Here is a 24,183-nt window from a genome sequence, read left to right on the forward strand (position 1 = left end):
ATCGACTATTCATCTAAAATTCGACATTTCTTGACTTGCGTGCTATGCGACTTCCGCAATGTAGGTGACAAAAACAGTAGATGTCTCAACACCTTTTTTACACCGCCATCCTGGCAACAATGATGTAAAATCCCACGAGGATATTGTTATCTGTGTCTCTAGAGATTATTCACCACGTGAGGTGTTACACGTCAAGGATACATGTTTTTCGTAGTTCTGTTGCATGCAGTAAGAATGCCTTTAAAATAAAGGTATAGCAGGACTACTCTTCACAGACACCATGAAGTGCCCTATTTTTTAAATAGGGTGTTTGTGTGTGTTACAACTAGCCCTGCCATTATCATGATCATCATCATCATAATGATGATAATAAGAATAATAACAATGAGTTTATTTTTATAGCGTTATTACACTAACTGTTCATAGCGCTTTACAAATCATCATACAGAAATCTGTTCACAGTGAATACCCTAGAAATTACTAATTACGTATCATTAACAAATTAAGTATTCTCACATTACAGATAAAATAAGGTAAAGCAATGTTTAAAGGTACGCTTTCTTAAAGAGATTGGCTTTTAACGAGGTTGTAGACGAATGGACTGACAGCCACCTGAGGTTCCTTTGACTGTTACACGTTGCTGGCATTTTTCAACAGGACTCCATAAGTACTATTCATCGAGATTAAAAAGAATAATTGCTTTAGTATATGCTCATGAAGTGATCTCAACAACATTTGCAGAAGAAAACCATCCAACGTCGCTTTAATTGACATCTCAATTCATGCGTGGAAAACGTGCAAGCAGCACAAAGCATGCGCGAAAGTGTTTACAGAAGCTTTAAACATGGCAAATCTAAATAACGTTCGTTAAAATCCTCGTCACAAACAGCAAAATGGTCATTTAACACCGTAACGGTTTAAATCAGCAATCTATATCGAAAGTCTGCTTGTTAAAACATTTTCACCGTTCGTTCAAAGTTTTAGAGGTTCATTTGAAATGGAAATTGAAAGTGTAGTTGGCAAAGGATCCACACGAAATGGCGGCTCTAATTGAGGTAGGCGTTGGTTTGTTGCAAAATGACCCGTCTTGTTTCCTTGCAGCCAAGTGGAACTTTCTTAAACATTTTAATTCCTCGATTTCAGTGACAAATTCGCTAGGCGACAAGCCCGAAAAAATAGAATTACTCCCAGTGAAACATATTTTTGGCGTGAAGATTGTTTAATTTTGAGCATTAATTCTCTGGAAAAACGCTGGTTGGCAAAAGTATGAACTCTCCTCTTACCTTTAAAAACCAAATTTTGTGGCCCTCTTTTTATTCTGTAGCACAGCATCAGCTTGTATTCTCAACATTTCCAATTCAGAAATGCTGTCGAGGTTACGCCGGCCATCTTGTTTTGTTTGGATCACGCATTATTCACTCCGTAGGGAGTGAATAATGCTCAATTACTCCGAGATAGCGAACCAATCAGATTGCTTGAAACAACAAGATCACTGACTGAGTATATACTAATTGTTATTATTATACATCAGACTCGCTATGAAATATCTGATTGGTCGAGAGCATTCAAACAATTCAGAATAGCTTGGGGTCTTGACATGATAAATGTAATATCTGCTGCAGATATTACATTTATCATGTCAAGTTCAACGTCTGCGTGGTTACTAAGCCCCTTGGAGTGTTCTCCTCAGAAACAAAATGGCTGAACGCTTCGCTTCTGTTTCTGGGGATAAATTATGTGAAAAATGTATAATAAAACAATTTTTGATTTCGGTTTTCGTTTTAGCCTTCGGCTTCGGCAGATAACACAGACCTCGGTTTTGATGTCTCATGATATCATGCTCAACCTCATCCAATAATTGTTTATTATCTCACAATCCAATCTGTGTAAACCGTTCTGTAATTTGCAGAACCAAGAATACTTGAAATGAATGCATGCAATGTTACTCTACTTTGCTGGGAGTTTTTTGGGCAGCCTGCAAATGAACTCTTGATTGCTCACAGTGAGTCTCCTAAAATAGTCCATATAAAACACAGCCAAACTTTGACCAATTGGGAAATTCCACCAGCGTTTGGGATATGACCGGTCTTTCCAAGCAAATAAACACAAGCCAGAAGAGTTAGCTGATTTGGTATATTCTTTATTTTCCCGCAAAACGTGATTTCAAAATGGACACTTTTCTGACGCTGGTGGGGACAAACGTGATACCAGATTCTTACTCTTGAATAATGGATTGGGAGAGGTGAAGACAAAGTGAGACGAGAGAAGGAAGGTTTGCTTCTGTTTGCTCAGTTGAGGAATTTATTTTAGAACAAGAAAACAAAAATGGCGCTCAAAAAAAGTGAACGAGATGTAAGATTGCTTGAAAGACTTTTGAAAACGAAGGCCGAAGAGAAGAAAGTGGAAGTTATTCCAGCGGTTGAGCTGAATGAATACTGAACACATCGACCAAAATGAATTTATCATCTCCGTCCGCACTGAAGATGGCAATAGGGAGCTTAAGATCTACGACGACGACGTCGTCGACAAAGCCGAAAAACAGTGATATAATTGGTTAAAAGAGCATAAATAATCTTGCTGCACGTGCGGCACGGATTTTAGCTCATATTTTTGCGGTTCTCTGCGTGACAACCACGTGAAATCGCTAAATTTTAGGTTTTGACGACAACGTTAGCATCTAGAATCTTTCATTCTCTATTTTCAGTCGGAAACCGCTCGTACCAATTTATTTTTAGGATACTTCGCACACATTGTGCGACACGAACGAGATGGAATACTCGCGAAAGACTTTTACTCGAGCAAAGTTCTATATTGAGGTGACGTTTTCGTCGACGTCGCCGTCGAAGATCTTAAGGTCCCTAATGAATGCGTGACGAGGAAGTTTCGTGGCAACTGAAGAAAAAGGGCTGTTCCGGAAGTGTAACAAACGACTCAAACTGGGCTCAAACTGCAGGCACCAGGTAGTCCTACCATTTCAACCGTTACCACCTTTAAGACTCGCTATGGCGATTTGACCGAGTCGGACTAAGGTGACTTCGGCGTATTTCGCGCCAAACTCAAATGGTTAAGATTTCTTTCCAGTACGGAAATGAACAAACTTCGGGGCGTAAAATATATCGTATTCTTCATCTTCTTTTATACGTTAACATTGAAATTCCTTCCCAGTTTACGGATACTAGGGACTTACTTTTGCTTTCATACGAGATGAAATTAATAACAGACGATTGATTTGGTCTTTTTTACGACACGTACAGCTCACCAAACTTGGATTTGCCGTACGATTCTTTTCCTGTTTTTGACCTGAGTTAGCTGAACGAAGACGAACGCTTTGCACAATTTCGCTTTTTTCAGTTTCATAGAACAAAGGAACATCATAGGACTCAGCATTAACTCTAGGAGGGGCCGTTAAATTATTTCAACCTCAAGCCAAAATAAGGTGTTTACATTTTAATTGCTATAAAAGGAGAGAAACAAAACAAATTTGTTAAGAGTTTGCAAAGCAGGTGAGCACAATAAAGTAACAACTTGTGATTTGATTACGTCTTGACAATCGGATAAACAGAAGCTTAGAAACTTATAATTTCTCGCTTATTTTTTGTATAAGGCTCTCTAGTCCGCGGCAAGCCGGCATGATTGCTCCAAATGAATCCTTTAAGTTTTCACTAAAAGACAAAGCCGTAAATATTGAAGAACTTAATACTATGGTTAAACAGTTTATCTATAAACTTACCTTCTGAAAAAAAAAAAGAGAAATGAGCATTAAAATGGCAAGGAAATGAACGTTTATACTCACATAGTGAGAAGCACGCCAAGCGAGGTACTTTGCCGTAGCAGAAAAGAATGTTACAGGTGGAAAGCCGTACTGCTACACGTGTGCTCACGTCACTGGAAGTGATCTGGACCTCTCGTAGCCGTAGTAGCACCTTAAAGTCACTAATACCGTACGTAAGAAGTACTTCTGAAAGTATTGCATGCATACAACAACCTTGCAAGCATACGCTTTGCCCACACACCTATAGCGACTTTACGACGCATAGTAACGGATATTTCGAAGACGAAGACGAGCCCAGGGACAGACAGGTAGCAGTATACAAGATCACATGCTGGGATTGCAAGGCCAGTTCCATTGGTGAAACCAGCAGGAACCTAAACACACGACTTAACAGAATACAAAAAAGCGACGAAGAATGGTGATCTCAATGATAATATTGCTGAACACTATTCTAAAACACATTATCGACTGGGACTCTGCTAAGTGCTTAACCGGCTGTACGAACGACTTACACTTTAAAGCTGGTGTACAAACTTAGAACAAACGACTTTAAACACTTGCCAACTTCTACCGGCGCCTTACAAACCATTACTTAACGGAAAACTTACAAGCCGGAACGTAATGCACCAATCACCACTCACCAACCTCACAACCAATCACCCTACTTTTCCACCTACCAATCGCATCACAGTCTAGACCATCGCTACATTCGTTTGAATTTCCAACCGTCACTTGACTCGGAAGATAACTTCCGCTCAGGTTGTTAAAACGTCGGTTACTGCAATTAACAGTCCTTCTCAGGACTCCTTTCACACGGACGACCAAATGCCATTAATTAAGCAATATGTTTTCATAATATAATGAAAGCAAGAAAAACAGGGACGCCAAATGGCTATAATAAGATGCAATGTATAGAGATACTCTGACCAGCATCTGGAATTGCTCTGAATACATAGTCCCTAGCTAACTTCTATGGTTTCACATATAAATAGCCCACTTCTGTTACTGAAATTTATGCTTGTTTTCAGCTTAAAATATTGATATAGTGGACTGGTGAAAGTAATAAGATGAGTATGTGTTGAAGACAGTATTTGTCGGCAACGATGATGATTCAAACGGAAGCCCCTATCTGTGCAACACACGAAGAGGCTTTAAGGACTAATTACGTGAAACATCACATTGATGGGACTGCTGCGTCACCGCTGTGTAGAACAGGCGTTGAAAAGGGAGTAAGAGTTTGCTATCTAGTAAGTGAGTGTAAAACCTTGGCCCAGAAGGAATATAAAAGACACGATAATGCGGCAAGGATTGTACATTGGAAGTTGTGTGAGTTACACCAGCTGGAAAGGAAGGAAAAGTGGTATGAACATGTACTAGAAGGTGTTGTGGAGAAATGTAACGTACAGCTACTTGGGATATGAACATCCAATGTGATAACGGTTGTTAAAGCAAAAAGACCTGACATCATCGTAGTGAGCGAGAAGGAGATAAAATGCTTAATTGTGGGCTATCTCCGGAGGTCGTAAGGTTCAGGAAAAAGAATTTGAAAAAAAAAAATCGAAAAATACAAGGATTTGATGAAGTAGGAGATTAGAAGAATGTGCCGCGTAACGTGGATGTAGTACCGGTTGTTGTAGGGGCTCTTGGAAGTGTTACTAAGAAACTTCTTTAATGGATTGAAAAATTGAGGATTCGGGTATAAGAATTGGACTGTTGCAGAAAACTACGCTATTAGGAACGCCCAGAATTTTAAGGAAGGGCGTTGAGGAGAGTGTCTCCAGGGGACAATTGATTACTTGTTATGACTCGCTCCCTTGGGATGAATCTCGGCAAGCTAAACACGATAGAATGCTGCGGCCAATCTACCACCTCCTACTACAGAAATACAACTTCCAAGAGAGTAACAACAAAAGACCTTGTTATATGAAATCAACACCAACAGCTGTCATGGCTGTCAGTGGATTTTATTTGTGTGCGACTATTTACATTAACACGTAATCCTATTGCATGGTATCTGAGGGGTTCAGAGGGATATAAATTGTCCCATGCCCAGATCACACATGTGCATTTCGTTGATGACTTAAAAAACTTACCATCGTTCTGAACACATAGTTGTGACCGTTACAAGGAAACTAAATAAAATGTTCACAGACATTACAATGGAATGGGGGATAAACAAGTGCGCTGCCATACACATGAAAAGAGGCAAACTTATTAGTAATAACAACAGCAGCGCAATGCCTGTAAGTAACAACTGTACCATCCCAGCTCTGAGCAATGATGACCACTATAAATTCCTAGGAGAATATCAAAACACTCATCGAAACACTCATAGAAGAAGCTGCCAAGGAGTACAAGAACCCACTATAGGCAGTTTGGACTTCCCCATTGTCAGTCCCACGCAAGGTCCGCGCAACAAACATCTGCGCAGTGACTATCTTACAAACTGCATGTGTTCAACCGACTGGTGTATTAACAACCTTAAAGAACTCGATAGATTAACAAGACATGGAATCAATGAGTGCAGTGGAAAGCATAAGTATGAATCGACAAGATTATTGTGTCTATCATCAGAAGATGGAGGAGAAGAATTGATTGAAATAGAGTCACTGTACAAGAATGCCAAGCTTAAAGTAGTCCATTACATAAAATAAGAGTGAGGATCCGCACATTAAACTAGTCAAATCATTCCAAGGAGAAAAAGAAAAAAAGAAACTCCTTCATCTTCTTATGATAGACACAATAATCTTGTCGATTCATACTTTTGCCAAAAGGTATGCAGAAGAACTAGAACTCAATTGCCACTTTGAAGATGGCGCAGGAGTCTTGGAAGGCACTGACGACGTAACAATAGTGAACGTTAAAGAACCCAGCAAAATGAAACAGATCATTCATAAAGCAAGTATGAAGAAACACAAAAATAAAGGCATGAAAAGGGCATGGATCGGAAAGTTTCTGACTCAACACTAGTAGTATCCAGAAGTATCAGCCCACTCGTACGAAGTCTGTAGACAGAAGAAGAACATTCGGATATAGTTATGTTAGTAGATACAAGCATTAGACAGCAACTTGTTAACACAAAGCCCTATAGATCACAAACGTTACGCGAACAAGTAGACGACTTGGCCTGCCGACTTTGTTTTAAAGATCAGACGACAGTATCACACCTTCTCTGTGGTTGTTCTCACATAGCACAGTCACTGTATAAAGCACGACACGACTATGCTACGCCCCGTTTACCGTGCTTTATTGGAAAGGTACAGATTTGAAGAATCTGTGTATTCTAACCGGTGGTACAAGCAATCCTATCCCCAACCAAGCCAAGAGAACAACAAAGCAGAGATCTTGTGGGACATACCCTGGAAACTCGAAAAATGTCCAATGAATGGCGCAACTAGACCGGATATCAGTGTATTGGGTAAAAATAAAAATGGATCATCATAGAAGGAACGATATGCAACCCAGGAACAATCACAATGAGAATTAAACACAAGAAAGATAAATATATAGATTTAAAACTAGGTATTAAGAACTTATACCCAGGTCATAAAGTAAAGCTCATTACAGTAGTCTTTGATTTTCTCGCAGTTTACTACAAGGATCTTGAAGAAGAACTTACCAGCATATTGGATAACAACTTAGCAAAGACAACTATTGAACGCTCGCAAAAGTGGATCATCTCCCAAAACTGTGAAATAGTAAAAAGGTTTCTCTCATAAACTGATTTTGGTTTAAGCCGCTTATGGATGGCAAAGATGTACATAGTATCTTATTTGCAATTTTTTCTTTGCTCTTACAGATGCTGCCGAAGCTACAGGTAGGGGAGGGAATTTTTCGTTGCCTGAAGGAGGTTCAAAACTGTTCTCATGTCCGGTTGACGGAAACCCTGAACTTAACATAATATGGTACAAGGGCAATAGCGTAAATACAAAACAGTTGGAAGCAAGGGAAACTGGATGTTACACTTGCTCTGCAAGCAACTCTCTTGGAACACCAGTCACCATCACACAGTGCCTTACTTTTGGTAAGATTATCAGCCTATTTTGTCACTATCCTTAATGGAAATTACTTTTAAAGTGCGTACACTGTAGATATCAGTGATCCTCATATGATGAGTTCGGCCTCCATGAGTAGACCAACGTTCCGTCATAGACAAAAATGCCATTAATATGTGTTCGTTTGCATTCATTTTGGGTGTTACTAAAACATGGAACCACGGACCGCGGAATGTCGTAACCCACAGACATGTCCAGAAATGCACGCAATCGCAAAAATAACAAATACAACAATCACTCAAAAACACATACCCAACATAACATTCTCAACAGCTCAAAATTCTGCTAGTCAGGTGTTAAAAAAACACTTTAAAAATCTGATTAAGTTTTTTTTTTATCACAGGGGCACTTTAATTCCACATGGCACCTTTGTTCTTAAGAATTTACCAATTTGTTGGAGAATTTTATCTCAAATATTTCAAAATGTTACCCTGCATTAAGTAAGAACCTACACAAAAGAAAAAATATAAATTTCTTGGAAAAAGAGGAAGCAGGCCGAAAAATAGGAGAAAATAGGGAAAAATGGGTTAATGTTTATTATCGAAAAGTCTCTCTCTATAAACGGTCAATGGTATAAAATGGTGTCCAAGACCCTCACCATTATCGCCATTATCACCACTCTCTGTCAGCGTCATGAAACAGCTCGTTTACTAGGAAAAACGAGTTACAATTGTTGAAGAGGTTCTTCACTATGACAAATCACTGAAATTTGTTACAAGTGTTGACGTCATTATCTGCTCATAGCTCCTGGTGTTCTTTATTTAGTGCCAGAGGAACCTACCTCGGCTACGCCCACCTCTACAGCACAACCAAGTAAGTGGTTAAATTAACATTTACTACATGAAGTCAGCCATCCTTTTGTTTGAGATGTAGTACTAGAATCCTGTTTGTTTATCATTTGCAAGCTTAGGGAAATGAAACCTTGAGGGTGAATGTCTAAGGCTTCTAACTTTGTACCCTCAGATTTATGTACAACACATGACCTATAAACTGGCCAAGATTTTTTTAAAAGTGCTGGACATACATACACAAATTCATCTTCATTCGGACCTCCAGATAGCACACTTTGTATTCATCAAAATATCTGCGCACGCGTAACAAGAAAGAATTAATAAGGAAATAACAATAGAAAGAGGATATACTCTACATGTGAGGTTCCTTTTATACATTGACTCTCAATTACGTTTCCTGTTTATTCTGGCTTAAAAAGCCATACAATGAGCTGAACACCTCAGTAAGTAAAGTACTAGTAAGAGTCCATTTCTTGTAATAGTCACTTTCGATTAAGAAGCATATTTTCCAAAAGTGCCGCTGTGATAAAAAAATAGACAAAAAACAATTCTTTCTTTCTTCAAATTTTGAAGGACATTGGTGTGTTTGCTTAACACTTGACTGGCAAATTTTGAGCCTCGAGTTTTATCCAAAGGCGGTTTACTTTGAGTGTAAGTTTTGGATTTCACGGTCAGCTAATACTCACGTTCAAAACTGACCGATTGGTCCTCAGAGGGTTGGATCCAAAAAAAAGGTACGTCAAAGGCTCACTAGCTTAAAATTTCAGCCCGTGAATGCAGTTTACTATGTAAGCGAGTTTAAAAGTGTGAAAGCCCAAAACTCCCGTGCTGCATTTTAATTCTGAGGAGTACACACGCATTACATTCTTAAACTAGTGAGCCTTAGACATCATTTTCCCCTCTACCCAGCTTTCTGAAGATATTAAAATTAGTAATCGCGCATCTTTAAATAAGAAAATCTCAGTTAAATGAAACAAGTTTTTCTTTTCAAATCAAGGCTTAAAACTTTGGTTGTTTAGTGTTTAGTTAACAGTTTTTAAAATCCAAAGAAAAAATTAAATTGATTTTCTTGGTCACAGAGGCACTTTAAAGCCTGATTGTACAATTAGGTACAAATATTATTCATACACTCAAAACTTTGTAATGTCATGTAGTCATCAGGTCTTTTTGCATGTTTTTCATCCCGTGAACTTTCATTTGCGCTATTTGAACCCTAAAGATAACTCAACTTACCTCCATGTTCAGTACATCAAGCTTTACTTTAAAAACTAAAAACTAATAATTAGAAGCTATTTGTGAGTTGTATTGTTGTAAAAAAAGTTTGTTGCTGTTGTTGTTGTTGTTGTTGTGCCAAACATTGCTTTAAATAGATAACAGATAGTCATAACTTTTTGTCTAGGATTTGACTTTTCAACCAAGAGTGAATGAAATATTTGCCTCTTCCCTTTTTAGCAAAGCAAGTTTATGCGGACCTGACGATAATGGAAAACTTTTTATCAGAATACGGAGATTTGAATAAGCAAGTTTCAAAACAATTGGCGGATTCATTTGCGTTAGAGGTGCATTTTGACATTTCTCACACATAATCTGGAATAAAAGACACGTGAAGGAATATTATTCATTTGTTTATTTACAGTATATTATTGTAATGTAAAAAGTTCCTATCGGTTTGTATTTACAAGTGTTGGGAATTCCTTTATCACAACTGTCACAATTGCAGACAGTAAAATGGAAAAAAATTGCAGTAGTAAGCGTTCAATAAACTAAGCCATTGCTAAGCAAACGATTTACTAGTCATTTGTTTGTTTTGGAAATATTGTAATTTTTCTTCATTATTTGTTATTAATTATGATCACCAATAGTCTAAAAAGTAAAATTGATTTACTGTACATTTACTTAGTAATTATTGTTTGTTGTTAAGCAAGGAAGCGGTATCCTTAATAAAAATTGCCTTGTAGAATGGTTAGATGGAAGAATCAATTGCAACACTAGTTCTTCATTAAACTAAGCCATTCCAAGGCAAACGTACTGGCCACCTGTTTTAAGAGAGAACACTCCATTTTTCTTCTACATCTGTTAGATGGATAAAATATACCAGAATGACACCAATTATCTCAGGACTGAAGTGACGGGATTGAGGTTGGTAAAGAGTTGAATTGGTTTAAAACGTGCTTAACCTCAGGCTGTTTCGACTGCAATTTGATAATATTTGTCTCCTTTGTTCTCAGGAGAGGAAGTGTAATTGTATCCTTTATCCTGTACTTTAAAAATCCCGTGACCCCCACTCGGGGACTTGCAAAACTTCAAGCTGCCATGTATAATAACACGTTTGGTGATTATGAAGTTGGACGTTTGACTCTTCTCTCACCTGGTGCTAGCCCTTCCACGTCCTCCACACCAAGAGCTTCTAAACCATCAGGTATGAAGGAATTACTATTCAAACGTTTTCATTTCCTTGTGCATAAGCAGTGTTTCGTCCGTTTTCGACTAACCTCTAGCAAGGAGTCTTATTGTCATCATTAAGTCTGAGTTGTTGTTCCTTATGTCTCAAATTATGATGTGTTCCTTCCTTCTTCTGTCAACTTGTAGTCCACATCCCTTTGCTGCCTCGGCTCCTTGTTGACCCCATTATCTTCCTTCCTGTTATCCTTTACGGTAGGTGCCTTCTGGGTCTTTTCTCCTCATTCCTCAGCCACCGTTCGTCTTTTAGGAGCGATTAGTTAAACAGAGTTTAGCCGAATAGCAAAAAAAAAAAGTGTTCCAAGTCAATTCCATGCTGGCCAAAATAGATAATATATAAAGGCTATCTATTGTCAAAGGCAGTGTCGAGAAGGCAAGAGCAAATGCAAATGAGAGAACCATTTATATACTTAAATCAGCCAGCTTCCTTCTAGATAGGTAATACTGATGACCGCATTTTAAACTGGTTGAATAACCAGTTTCATATTTTTGGTCATCTTGTCCTTCTCCTGCTCATCCCCCCTGGTTCTCCAATGATAGGGGAATGAATGCCTTAGTTTTTTATGTAAAAGGCATTAGTAATAAGTAGGTCAGGTTGGATTTGCTACAGCAACAACAACAACAAAAGAAAAAAAACAACCACAACGACAAAAATGGTTTATTTGAACCACACGCAAATACAGAAACATAAAATAGCGCCTCCCCCCCCCCCCCCCCCAACCTCCCCCGGGCACTGTTCACACTGCCTAGGGGGAAGAGAAGTGACTGGATTAAGGAAGCAGCTATAAGTACAGGGATTCTGGTGTCTGACAGAGTTAAGAAGAAATAAAAACCAGCCTGACAAGAGAGTACTTCCCGCGTTTGAGAAAACTGCTGAAATCTAAACTTAATGGTGGTAATATGATATTTAACAATTATTCCATGAGCGCGCGTTGGATATGAGATAATAGATAGGCAACGAGGCGCGTAGCACCGAGTTGGCTATAATCATCTCATATCCAACAAGCGCGAGTGGAATAATTGTTTTATTGAAAACGCCCCCAAAATATAAAACTAGACTACAATTAAAATAAAAAGGCCCCAAAAATCACGCATATGCTTGCCGTGTTTGTAGATCATGGTATAATGGCTCATAACCAGCTTAGCCAATCAAAACTCTCGAATTGCATTATCCAATGATCCAGTTTTTAATAAAAAGGATTCACATCTGGACAGTGTCCATCCTTAGATATTCTGCAGCATTCATTTACTGCACTAAGGAAGAGTCTAAAGAACTTGATAGAAAGACCAGAAAATATCTAATCATCTACCACGCTTTCCACCCGTGTACTGCTGAGAAAGATATCTGGGAGAGCTTTGTGCTCGATTGAGGACTGCATGGAACTGGCAAGATTGAATTTGTTTAACTACATTTCTTAGAGTCAAGAGGAGTGGTTGGTGCCAGAAAAAGGCAAATGGGGTGCTTAGCTATAGAGGCAACAATGTAAACACGGCAAAGATTGCCCAGGTACGCATACTAGTTGGCGTGCCATCAGCCGAACTTTCAAAACAACTCGACTATCAATTAATCCATATCGTGAAAGTTCATGCGATTTATTATCGTACAAAAGACACAATATTCGTGGAGCATCCTTCGGACAACGGTTATTATCAACTTCACTCCATGAAACACTTTTACCATTGTTTAGGAACTTTTGTTAGCACCATATGTATTTTTCTTTTTCGACTAATTATGTTCTTTCATATTTCTCTTCACAGAATGTCAATGCACATACGACACCACTCTGTTGGTAATCATTGGAGTTCTTGTGTCAATCATCATTCTTCTAATACTGGTCATAGTCTGGCAGCACAGAAAGCTAGGTGAATAATTGATGTATCTTCTAGGATTATGCTTTCCTTTCTTTTGTACTTATTGTAAATCTGATCATATTTTGCTAGGCATTGCAAGAAAGAAAAGGCAGGTATTTTAATTTTTTCGTTTTTTGGTCGATTAAATATAAAAAAAGAGGTCTGGCTTAACGTTATGCGGAAAGTTCCAGTTCCCTGGTAAGTGCCTACTATATGTCATGTTACTCCAGGGTCAAAAACTGTCCTAAAATATAAATGTTTATGGTAGAAAGAAAAAAAAAAAATTAACAAAGCGTGGAAAGCTATTTTCCTTCTTAAGGAAAAAATTTGTCTGGGAACGGTAGGCGTATTTTCTTAAAAATGTGACACCTGCCTTTTAGCAGAAATAATACTGGCAATGATTTGCCATCATCCCAGATATCTGAGTTAATGTTGCTAAAAAAAAGCTGTTTTCCAAATGACCTTCTCCTGTAAGACGTTTGCCACCAATCTGTGCAGGCGCCAGATCGCAATGGTGCCATGCTAAAGTAGTGATGCGCAAACAAAAGGAGCTCATGAGAGATCTTTTCTTCTCGCCCACCAGCAATGAGGTGATGACGTAACTTGTGAATGATGTATTGTCCTCTCTTGTTTTCTGTTCGGTTCTCCCATAAAAGAGATCGCCTGTAAGAAATGTTTCATTTCTTTCATTGCAATTACTTAGGAAGGGAAAAGAAGGCAATAGTATAGTAATAAGAAACGCAGACTAAATTTGAAGAACTAATATTTTTGTCTACTCTTCGAAATGTCGTTAGGCCATACAGGGTTGCAGAAGATAAAGATAGGGGAAGCTGTGACGTGAGTTTTGAAAGCGAATATGCAAATTGATTAAATTTGAGTGATATTGTTTTTTTTTTTATATTGCTGAGACACATTTGCCGCCATTTTCCGGCAAGTTTAAGGCATAAGTTGATTATTTCACATCGTAGAAAAACCTCGACTTTCCAGGATAATCAATGTGCTCGTTTCCTATATATCTATTTTACTTATTGATTGTAACGGGTGAAGGAAATTTTGAAATGTGATTATAAATTACTATAAGCGATCATTCTCACCAACAGTCATTTCAAATGCTGTTCAAAACATGTGTTTAAGAAATTTCGGTTAACTCGTCAGGCTGACCAGCTCTAAGATAGCTTGATTGCCCATCTATGGTAGAGCAATTCAGTGTACTTGCATTGCCGCGGGTTTGAGTCCCTTAATTAACTGCTTAAGTTGTTTGCAAATGTGATGATAGAGTCTTCGAACTCCTTGAATGTAAAGTAAAGGTAAAGTCACTTTATTTAATGTCGGTGTTTCCTTCAGTCACGAGCCTGGTATCAATGGAAGCCGACGATGCTCCCTTTACTCCCCTCTCTCTGTCAGTGCTCCGCTTGAAGGATATTTAAAGCTATAGCTACACGGATCAGAGGAAAGTCGACACAGCTTTTGAAGTCATCGAGGATCGAGCAGGGGCTTTCTCGCTCCGAAAGCCGCGCACTAACCAACTGAGCTACGCCAACCTCTAGTTAGTTTATTTTTGAAGAATAATGAAGCATACTAACCGTTACGAAGGAAATTTAACCCGGGTGCGTCTTTTGTTTTCAGAACGAAGTTGCGATGGAAGAGCTTAATCCGACTAACGATCCTCGAAGTAGTTCTAATCAACAGCTAAGAATCCCCATTGAACCTGCATACATGCCCTTACAAGGGACCACCCATTATGAAATGGGACCAAGTAGCCCGAATAGCTCCCCTCGGAATGATGAATATGCACCCCTTGATATAAGAACACGGTCATGGGAAGTAACACGAGAAGACGTCAAAGTGGACAAGATCATTGGTAAAGGTACTTTTGGCCAGGTTGCCAAAGGAACAGCAAAGAACCTTCCACTCCATTCTGGCACAACAACTGTGGCTGTTAAAATGCTGAAAGGTAAAAGTCTTTGTTCTTAATAGTTTTGGTTTAGGAACAAACGGTCAGTCCTTCGTTGTGCAGAGAAAAAACATGTGTAATCCGCGAATATGGCTACGGCGTACTTTGGGAGGGATTTTCTGTGATTTCTAACACCTTTGTGTTTGGAAATTACTTGAATTTGACCTCGAACACACGAAGACAAGAATGAGCTCTGATGAAAGATACACGAGGTACAATTAATGCTAATTTTACCTTTGTTTCTTAATTTTATTTGGTTAAGCTAACGCTCCTGAGTCAGACAAGAGGGACTTGAAATCCGAACTTGAGCTGATGAAGACTCTCAAGCCTCATCCACATGTTATCAAATTATTGGGATGCGTCACTGAAACTGGTAAATGCATCTATGGATTATACTTTGATGCCGCTGCTGTAGAAAAAAAGCTCTTCTCTATGAATGCTCACTTGTTCCAAACCACAACAGTTCCCAACTTAACTTCGTCTCAGCATTACAACAGGATATCGCATAGTAGTTCCAATTGTAAAGTGAAGCCCATTTACAACTTGCCAAAGTGCAAAATGTTCAGTCTAAAGTACTGTTTAAACACGACGTGCGAGTTTCTTGAACGGCTTCAAAAGCACTTCACAGAAAGTGTGTCCCTCTGGAGTCTGAACAAAGGGTCAAATGTAAATGGTGGATGGAGAACATTAGCATACTAAGAAAAGAAGCTAAGCTTTATTAGTATCCTTTATCTAAAGAATTCAAATGAGGAACGTTTTATCAGTTTGTTAAAGCTCAGGCGCGTCACATTTTTTCGGCGACCTAAGAGGCTGTTATGATCAAAAATTATGAATGAATTTTGAAATTTTATATGTTACTACGTAGGTGTCCATCGTTCCGTTGTCAACTTATTAAAGTCGTTTGTTAAATTACCTGTACGCGGCGTTTAAGGGAGCAGAGCAAATCCAACTTAATTTTCAGTAGGAGTAAGAGCTTTCACAAAGCAGACAAAACCGGGTGAATAAAATGCTGCGGTAAACAATTGTTTGGGAAATTAGTTGGATAGAGTGCAAATATATTATGAAATGTTGCGGTTGACCTGAAAACAGATTTGCCATCTCTTTTTATGAGCAAAGCTAACCCTTGGTATCAAGAAAATACTGAACTGACTGTAGTCGATTGTTGTATTTTAGGATTTCGAATGAAGGCTCAAAGAAATAGTTGAGTTTTATTATGGTTTATTCAGTGAAACTTGTCAAATCTTCCTAAAATTAAAATACTCGTATGCAACGTAACATGACGGAATCGCATACACATAGTCAAAGATAGAGGAGAGGAGAGGAGAGGAGATGAGAGAACTGTACGTCGACAAGCAAAAGGAACGGGCAATGGCTGTTGAATAAATGTCATAATATTTCTCGTAGACCGCCTATTGGTGCTAATCGAGTATGTCCCTTATGGTGATCTGTTGGGTTACCTGAGAAAGAGCCGAGGATTGAATGACACTTACTACAAAGACCCGGATATCAAACCCCAAACCAGTCTGACGTCACAACAGCTGATGAAATTTGCTTGGCAAATCGCTGATGGGATGAGTTACTTATCTTTACGAAAGGTAAGCATAAGTGTAATGGCTTTCAGCAGTTAATACAGCAAACAAAATTAGCTGTTTGTATAGCATATATTTAGTATACCGCCGACCAGTTGGCTCAGCTGGTTTAGCTCCAAGTTACTGTGCGGGAGGTTGCGGGATCGTAGTAGTCGTCTTTATTTCACTGATAAAATACATATCAAGTGTTACATTGATTATAACTATTAAATACTTAAAAAGTGTAAAACATACATTAATTGCTAATAGCTAAATTGTAATGAAGACTAAGTCTATTAATAAAAGCATTTTTAAAACGCTCAGTCACGGCATTACAAATCGGAAATGTAGGCTTGACTTGTCTCAGCTTAAGAGTAGCAGGGTTAATCCTGGGAAGGGAGTGACGTAAAGGATGGCCTTCCCACTCGCTTAATTTCTTGAAAATACCTTTATCGGACTTTTCTAAGCAATTAATAATGGAAACAGGTGAGGACGTATACATGTATGATCGTTTATGACAACGATCAAGGAAACATTGTATGGTATTAAGTTCTGGTGGAGATGAACCGTGTACAGATATTCCGTACATAAGCTTAGGCAAAACTAAAGTGCTGAATAAGTTATCCAACTCCGCTTGACAATACCCTTCCTTCCTTAGAGTTCTTAGAATGTATAGACATTTATTAGCTGCAGCCAACTTATTCTTGACATGAATAGAGAACATACAATTTTCCTGAAATGTAACCCCTAAGATACATAGTTCTGGATGTTGCGGGATATTCTGTACTGTCTCAAAGTACATTATTGTAGCGTTTCTTTCGAAAAACCATTTCTTTACATTTAGAGAAATTACATTCCATACCATTATTAGTTGACCATTCTATAAAATTGTTAACTACATGAATTGCAGTATTACTATCACCTTAATTCCTTCAAAACAGGAATAATTAGAGTGGAATCATCTGCATACTTTAACAACAAAGAATTAGACTCTGGATCTGTTTGCAGATCATTTATGAATATATTACATAAAGAGGGGCCACTAACACTTCCTTGGGTGGTGCCTTTGTTCACGCTGATCCAATCACAAGTGATGCTATTGCAGAAAACCCGTTGTCACCTATCAGTAAGAAAGCTTAAGTACCAATTAAAAATATATGGATTAAGCGGTAGGAGTTTACGTTTGGAAAATAACATATCGTGTTTAACAGTGTCAAAGGCCTTACTGAAATCCATTGCAAGCACCCTAACTTCATTGCATCCCTTTTGATCCAAAGACTTAAGAATTTCATGTTGCATTATTTACAGAGCGCCAGTACAAGTGCCACCTTCTCTATAAGCAAACTTTGTGGGGCTCAAGCTACTCTCGACAATGTTCTTAACATAAGACTTATAAACAACCTTTTCTAATGCTCTAGCAGTAACTGGGGTTATGTTTATTCCTCTAAAGTCGCCATTTTCCTTGAGAATTTCAACCTTACGAAGAGGGGTTATGTTGGCACTCTTCCACCAACAAGGCCATACATGGGTTTTAAGGGACAGGCTCCATATTTTAGCTACCACAGGAGTAAGGAGTAAGGATCACAAGGATCACAGAATCAAAACTCCGGCCACATCAACACTCAGGGTCTTTAATTAACTGAGGAAAAAGTGCTGCCTTTCTGATGACATCTGAAAATGGTTACACTCTCTAGTATTCTCAGATTCGCACGATAAAGCATTGGCCCTGTCTCACAACTCTTCAATGTTTATAATCCTCTGGGACGTAAAAGAACCCACACTTTATTCAAAAAGAGCAGGACATGGAATTCCTGGTTTTGTGGTCTGTCCTCTGTAGTATATCATGGTTGGAAAGGTAAATGCTTGGAGATACTAGCTACACCAAAATACTCTAATAATGCAAGGGGAAAGAAAGATATGATATGATATTAGTCTTGTTTATGAAGTCATTAGTATAAGTCTTATTAATAGCAACATATGCATCTGTTATCAACAATTGTCATTGCCATTGTATATTGGCAATGCTATTGTTAATTCTATTATTGTTGCTGCTGTCGTCACATCTGCATGTGCCTGTCATTGCCATTTTCGCTGGATCCAGAATGGCCACTGCTACATCTCCAGTGACACTGATACTTGCCATTGCTTGTGTCATTGTAAATGTCATTAACGTTGTCAATGAAACTGCTCTGCCCGCGACCACTCAATGTTTTTTTCACTGTCAAATTTGTTGCAACTAACCAATAATGTGAAAAATTGTTCACTTTAGATCATACACCGAGATCTTGCTGCTCGTAATGTGCTGGTTGGAGAAACAGAAACATGCAAAGTAACAGACTTTGGAATGGCTAGAGATGTGCAACAGGAAAACATTTATGAAAGAAAGACGAGGGTAACGAAACGTTTTAAACTAGAACTTAAAAAAGTATAGGAAGCTCGAGCTTACAACTTGATGGGTGCAACTTCAAAGGGTACAAAAATGTCAAATGACGTGTTTTTTGTTCCAAGTCGTAACCATAAAATGATTAAGTATAATCCATTCTGTGTGTTATCTGCAACTGCCAGGGTCGGTTGCCAGTTAAGTGGACAGCGTATGAATCGCTGCTGTATGGAAAATACACCACAAAGAGTGACGTGTAAGTAGACTTACTCGTTTTCGCTTCAAGGTTGAGAAGCTTTTTTTCGCTTAAAATCGAGGTTACCTACCATTCGACCATGTATGACCTTCAATTTATACAAAATGATAAGTCTGTGGTGATTTCATTTTTTAACAGATGGAGTTATGGAGTTGTTCTTTATGAAATCTTTACCGTAGGTAAGAATCTGTGCATGCAACAGTTTGCTGTTTTACCCTCTTCGAGATCATATCTTCAAGTACTGTAAAATTCTGATTTTGGATTCGACGTTGCATCTTGGAAATGGCTTACTTGATATGTCCAGTACTGTACCTAATTAGAGGCACGCGGATTTCAATAAGCGTCGCGAAGTGTCCCCTTGCTCTTTCTATGACTTCAACATCAATCGTGTCTCGGAATACAAACAATTAATGTCACGAAGTGTCACCCAAATGCTGCTCCTCAGGTAAAGATAAACTGTCGCATTTACACTTAACTCAAATAACTCTAACCTTTACCCTTACTTCATTATTAGAAATAGGTAGCAAAGGCAGGGACACTTCGTGTTGGATGTCAAAATTGCGTGTCAAGTGCCCTCTTGAGGATAGGTATTCAGATTTGCTCGGAAGATTCGCTCTGAGAATCAACTTAGAGAAAGCAGGATTAGCCTTAAGCCAACTGATTAAAAATAAATATTAATTAACTAGAATATTTCCCATACACAGGCTGAGTAGGGAATTAGGATTCAACGGTATCCTAATCTAAGTCATAAATGCGTTTCGTCGTCATGGCTAGCAGTGGATGGGAAGTTAACAGGGATGGTGGGTGCGGGTAAACATTTCCTCCTCTTTTTTTTTCCTTCCTAGGTGGTTCTCCATATCCACGGATGGATGGCAAGAAAATTGCAAGTTTGCTTCAGCAAGGTTACAGAATGCCGAAACCACAACACGTGGACAATGACTTGTAAGAAAAATGCTGTTTTGTTTGTTTTACACTCTGCTTTGTTTATCCTTTACTTTTACGTCATTTAGTACAACGACAACGACCGTATGGAAAAATAATCGTTCGCCAACTGCGAAATACCTTTTGGCGCATAGCACACTTCTTTCCTTTAAATTATCTGCAAGGCCTTAACCAGAACCGTAACCATAAAGTAATACATGAAGTTCTTAATAGGCTTAAGTAGACACCAAGTGTCACATTATGACATGTATGCAAAGTAAAAAAAGTTGATGTTACCATAATAGGGCCACTTTGCGACGCCAACACCAGGTAAAGTGAAGTTCAATATTTTGCCTCAAACGACAATGATGACCGAAAATAATATTGTAAAATTGCGTATTCCAATCTCAAACTTGGATGCCCTTGATATTTGCATTCAAAACCTTCAGTTAGCTTAATAAATAAAATTTGATTCAATACGACTTATGCTTGAGACACAGTAAGGTAACAGTGTAATGAAATTATTCCCAAGGTATCAAATCATGATGAATTGCTGGCAAAATGAACCTGAAGCAAGACCGTCATTTGCTGATTTAACACAACAGCTAAAAGGAATGGAAACCCAGCACAAGGTCAGATTCTTTATAAATTTTAATGCAAGCCAATAGCCAACTTCTATATGTCCTGTACGTTGATTCAGCAGCTTTATGGGCATTTATCAATATTTTTTTACTTGTATTAAACTTCTCCTTAAGAATTATGAGACAAAGAAAATATGGCCAAGCTGTGACTTTTTACGTAAAGGCCTCAGAGGTATGACCCAGTATCAACTGAAGGCACTAAAAGTGGTCCTTTATTTTGAACGTGTAGACCTTACAGGAGCGTAGAGCATGGATGATACTTAAATGCAGTGCTCGTTTTTGATGCGTAATTTCAAGTGAGTTAAATACATAAGTGACAAAAGCACTTTGGTTGATGCATCACAAAATAGTGAAAACAAACCGGACGAGTCATAAGGAAGCATTTTCACTCACTGGACCGACAGCCATTCTGCTTTGCTTAATTAAACAAAAAGGCTAAACCTAATCGAAACAGATAGTGTTTTTTATGGTCACTTCGGACCACAAAATAGCTGCCGTTTCTCTGTCTAACGGAATAGCAGTATGGTCACCTTGACGTCATTAAGTGGTTCGAACAACGTATAACTTCTTGTTTTGAACAAAGAGCGCTGGGGGGAGATCTTTTGTGATGTAATTTTGTAAACTAAATCGAAAAAAAAAGCATCTTTCAATATGTGCCTTTTTTTCTTTTTCAGAGGCTGCTCAACATGCATATTTACGACAATGAACTGTACGCAAATTTGGAGGACTTGAACGCATAAAATAAAAAGCAACCTTAACTCTTCTGTTTTTTTCAAAAGGAACTTTAATCATTTCGACCTCACACTTGACTTTGATGAGAAAATTCCCTTTCAAATAATCCAAAGTGAATCAGCATCTAAATTTCGTTTTCATTGATTTAGTTAAATCGATTAATCTCTTTAAGAGGCAGACTTTTAGTGCTCCTCGGATAGTTGCAATACATGTATTATGTGAAAACAGGAATTAGGGATCATGGATAGGACCCTTACTTCGAAGTAGCGCAGCTGTGAGGAAAATGGCTGCTAATTTTTGTTAACTTGTCGCAATTTCTAAGACGCATAAAATAAGAAATTTCGAGGAGAAATTTGAATTCAATTTGTAATTTTTAGCGAAGACAAATGTATTTATTTTAACCATTGAGAACATTTTGGTCAGCTGCACTTAAGAGCTAAAGAAAAAACGTTGAAGAATTTTGGTAGGTAATCGAAGTGATATGAAACAGTTGGTCATATGTACGAAGCTTTTTCTTGATTACAGGGCGTTAAGGTCCCTTAAACGCCGAATGGACTTATCGCAAAGGATTACCATTGTAAATATACAAGACTCTTTCATGGAACAATAGCTCTTTTGACACACCAATTAACAGATTTACCTTAGCTAAGGCTAATCCGAAAGGGAACTCACTCTTTTAACAATTACAAGAAGTCTTAGGCAGTACAATTGTAGAAGAAAGGTTTTAATTTTTTTGAGACGTGTGAACGTCAATAAACGCGGGTATTTTTAAATGTTTAAAATTGTGTTCTCGTTAACAAATGGATATCATATTGCCGTGTGTCTGTTCAGTAATAGATCACAGATGACGTCAATTAATGTGCAAGAACAAAAAAATCTTCGCAATTTCTGAACAGACCCACGGCAACATAAAATCGTTGGGTTTTAAATAATAAATGACTAAACTGTACAAAAAAGCATATTTTATTGCAAAATCCTTCAAACATATTTAAGACCCGCTATTTGGCTAACTCTAGGCCTAAAGTTGGTTTTAGGCCTAGGGTTAGCCAAATTGAGGGTTTTGGCTTATCTTCAAAAAGGTACAACGATTACCTGCAACGAGTGACCTGTTAAAAGTGACATTTCACGATAAAACGAAATTAAAAAGGGTATTAATTCCGGTAAGAGGAAAAGTGGTAGGTTTAGCAACTCTCTCGCTCTTTTAGGGAAGGCCCTACACTCTCCAGAAAACAAAGTGGCCTTTCCCCCCCCCCCCCTTCCCCATTCCTGGAAGGTTTTGCACCTTTTTCAAGCGGAATGACTTGGAATAACCCCGTCGTCGTCGTTCTTGCTTAAGGTCCCTATTAGGGAGTTTTAGCAAAGACAACGGCAACATCAGCTACAACGTGACTTCAAAATAGGGAGCTAAAAACCTGGCTTACGCTGTGACATAAGCATATGGGTTTCTGGCATAACCATAAACATAAGCATATGCAAAAGCTCTGTAACCGGTAGTGACAATAAGCATGAGAAAAAGGAATTGTTTCCCTTTTCTTATGCTTATCGTTATGTCACGTTTAGAACTGTGTAAACCGGGTGCAACATAAACATAAGCATGGGACCGAGGTGTCAGCTGTTTTTTATGCCAACGGATATTCAAGTTGATACTCCCTAAGAGGACGTCGGTATGTACTGTCTTTGTTTTCGAGAAACTTGCTGAGTTAGTTTGCAATTATCCCTGCCTTTACGACAAATAGCCAGAAGTAAAAATCTCGGTCTGCTGGTTGCAGTTTCCGAGTCTTTTTGTTCTTTGCTATTTCGGAAATATCCCTTTCCCAACAGGATTTCTTCAGTCTGTTTTCTCATCGCTGTCGTCTTCTTCTACGAAGCAAAAGGAATAGTAGTGGGAGGAGAATTTCTTCTTCGTGTGTCATTTTGGAAACTCGCTCGTTCCATTCTCCTGCGAGTTTTTTCTGTAGCTAACTGCGCTTGCCTATGTCACTTCTCTTATGCTTATGCTTATGTTTATGCTTATGCTTAATTCGCAGCGTAAACCAGGTTTAAACAACAACAACAGCGTCGACGGCAACAAGAAGTTCAAGAATTTGCATTTTTATAGGCAAAAACTATACATTTGCACGACCTGCACGCGCTTTTTTCACTTTTGTCCATTTCTTTGTCGTCGTTAGCAGAACAATAGGGAGCTTAAGATCTACGCCGACGACGTCGACGAAAACGCCACAAGACAATGATATCATTGGTTAAAGAGCATAAATAATTGTGCTGCACGTGCAGCACGGATTTTAGTTCATATTTTTGCGGTTCTCTGCATGACGACGACGTGAAATCACTAAGTTTTAGGTTTTGACGACAACGTGAGTACGGAACAGAGAATCTTTCATTCTCTATTTTCAGTCTGAAACCGCTCGTACCAATTTATTTTTAGGATGCTTCGCCCACATTTTACGAAGTGAACAAGGTGCAATAATCGCGAAAGCCTTTTACTAGCGCGAAGTTCTATTTTGAGCTGACCTTTTCGTCGACGTCGCCGTCGTAGATCTTAAGGTCACTAATAGGGAGCTTAAGATTTTACGACGTCGACGGCAACAATTGCAACAACGGCGCAAAACAATATCGTTGTTTAAAAGAGCATAAATAATCGTGCTGCACGTGCAGCACGGATTTTAGCACGGATTCGTGCGGTTCTCTGCATGAGGACAAAGTGAAATTACGAAATTTGAGGTTTTGACGACAACGTGACCAAGCAACAGAAAATCTTTCATTTTCTATTTCGACTTTGTAACTGTAATATTTTGAAGTGAC

General features: G+C 38.5%; 1 protein-coding gene across 1 annotated transcript in view; it reads left to right on the top strand.

Annotated features, from left to right (window-relative positions):
- LOC138029726 (fibroblast growth factor receptor 3-like) overlaps window positions 1-22,337 on the top strand; it is a 58,819-nt gene extending 36,482 nt beyond the window's left edge. The window contains exons 7-23 of the mRNA XM_068877485.1: window positions 7,572-7,796; window positions 8,593-8,640; window positions 10,071-10,177; window positions 10,699-10,757; window positions 10,847-11,037; window positions 12,837-12,941; window positions 13,020-13,038; window positions 13,724-13,766; window positions 14,556-14,883; window positions 15,146-15,256; window positions 16,288-16,478; window positions 18,721-18,843; window positions 19,017-19,087; window positions 19,226-19,266; window positions 19,933-20,029; window positions 20,541-20,640; window positions 21,324-22,337. Coding sequence (XP_068733586.1) covers window positions 7,572-7,796; window positions 8,593-8,640; window positions 10,071-10,177; window positions 10,699-10,757; window positions 10,847-11,037; window positions 12,837-12,941; window positions 13,020-13,038; window positions 13,724-13,766; window positions 14,556-14,883; window positions 15,146-15,256; window positions 16,288-16,478; window positions 18,721-18,843; window positions 19,017-19,087; window positions 19,226-19,266; window positions 19,933-20,029; window positions 20,541-20,640; window positions 21,324-21,389 — 1,925 coding nt within the window. The 3' untranslated portion in view covers window positions 21,390-22,337. The remainder of the gene's footprint in view (window positions 1-7,571; window positions 7,797-8,592; window positions 8,641-10,070; window positions 10,178-10,698; window positions 10,758-10,846; window positions 11,038-12,836; window positions 12,942-13,019; window positions 13,039-13,723; window positions 13,767-14,555; window positions 14,884-15,145; window positions 15,257-16,287; window positions 16,479-18,720; window positions 18,844-19,016; window positions 19,088-19,225; window positions 19,267-19,932; window positions 20,030-20,540; window positions 20,641-21,323) is intronic.
- The last annotated feature ends 1,846 nt before the right edge of the window (window positions 22,338-24,183 follow it).

This window comes from Montipora capricornis, chromosome 13, assembly GCF_036669925.1.
Source record: "Montipora capricornis isolate CH-2021 chromosome 13, ASM3666992v2, whole genome shotgun sequence".
Classification (NCBI taxonomy): Eukaryota; Metazoa; Cnidaria; class Anthozoa; order Scleractinia; family Acroporidae; genus Montipora; species Montipora capricornis.